The sequence below is a fragment of the Malurus melanocephalus genome, unplaced genomic scaffold (assembly GCF_030028575.1).
Source record: "Malurus melanocephalus ecotype Western Australia unplaced genomic scaffold, MMel_1.1 scaffold_8139, whole genome shotgun sequence".
NCBI lineage: Eukaryota > Metazoa > Chordata > Aves > Passeriformes > Maluridae > Malurus > Malurus melanocephalus.
This window is the reverse complement of record NW_026631369.1, coordinates 1-1,264: the sequence shown is the minus strand read 5'-3', so window position 1 is coordinate 1,264 and position 1,264 is coordinate 1. Positions and strand designations below refer to the sequence as shown.

Sequence of the window (1,264 nt, the reverse complement as noted above, 5' to 3'; positions counted from 1 at the left end):
CATCCCTCAACCCCGATGGCTACGAGCTGGCCCATGAGGCGGTGAGGGGGTGGTGGGTTGGGATGGGCCGTGAGGCAGTGGAGCTGTGGGGTAGGATGTGGGGTGCTGGGATGGGCTGTGGGGCAGTGGGATGGGATGGCAAAGTTGTAGGATGCAGCTTACTCCTCCACTGCATGGGGGGTGAGGGCAGTCGCAGGGCTCCAAGCTGGGCTCCTGAGATGTCAGAGAAGGGGATGGGACCTGGAGCGGCGGGATGGGAAGGCAGGGTGATGATGGGATGGGATCCATGGGATGGGATGGGATGGGGTGGGATGGGGTGGGATGGGATGGTGGGGCAGGGGACAAGACCAAGAGTGGTGGGATGGGACATGGCTGGTGGGATGCAGCCCCCCTGGACTCACCCCTGTCCTGGGCTGCCCACAGGGCTCCGAACTGGGCAACTGGGCACTGGGCCATTGGACAGAGGAAGGCTTTGACCTCTTTGAGAACTTCCCCGACCTGGCCTCAGCGCTGTGGGCAGCCGAGGAGAGGCGGCTGGTGCCCCACCAGTTTCCCAACCATCACATCCCCATCCCAGAGCACTATCTGTCCGAGGGTGCAGCGGTGAGTGCAGCACAGGGCATGGAGGCAGGACGGGGCGGAGAGAGGGTGGCAGGGCGCCAACACCTCATGCCCTGCACCCACCTCAACAGGTGGCAGTGGAGACACGGGCTGTCATGGCGTGGATGGACAAGAACCCTTTTGTACTGGGAGCCAACCTGCAGGGTGGGGAGAAGCTGGTGTCCTACCCCTTCGACACGGCTCGGCCCAGCTCCCCAACGCCAGCAGCTGTCCCTCGTCCACTGGACTACGAGGACGAGCGCCCAGAGCTGCAGGAGACACCCGACCACGCCGTGTTCCGCTGGCTCGCCATCTCCTATGCTTCAGCACACCTCACCATGACTGAGACCTTCCGCGGGGGCTGCCACACACAGGACATGACTGACGCCATGGGCATCGTGCAGGGTGCCAAGTGGCACCCCCGGGCTGGAAGTGAGTTGGGGCCAGTGGCATGGCTGCGCTGTAACCTGGCCCCCAGCAGGTGACCAAGCAGCTGGGTGGGCTTGTCTATGCTCTTGCAGGTATGAATGACTTCAGCTACCTGCACACCAACTGCCTGGAGCTGTCCCTTTACCTGGGCTGTGACAAGTTCCCTCATGAGAGTGAGCTGCAGCAGGAGTGGGAGAACAACAAGGAGTCTCTGCTCACTTTCATGGAGCAGGTG

General features: G+C 63.0%; 1 protein-coding gene across 1 annotated transcript; it reads left to right on the top strand.

Annotated features, from left to right (window-relative positions):
* Positions 1–6: 6 nt before the first annotated feature.
* LOC130588630 (adipocyte enhancer-binding protein 1-like) lies at positions 7–1,257 on the top strand (the record flags this gene model as incomplete). The annotated part of the gene is made up of 4 exons (XM_057389534.1): positions 7–41; positions 424–603; positions 693–1,032; positions 1,122–1,257. Coding segments are annotated over exons 3-4 (452 nt in total), but the record flags the coding sequence as incomplete, so codon positions are not given.
* Positions 1,258–1,264: the final 7 nt, after the last annotated feature.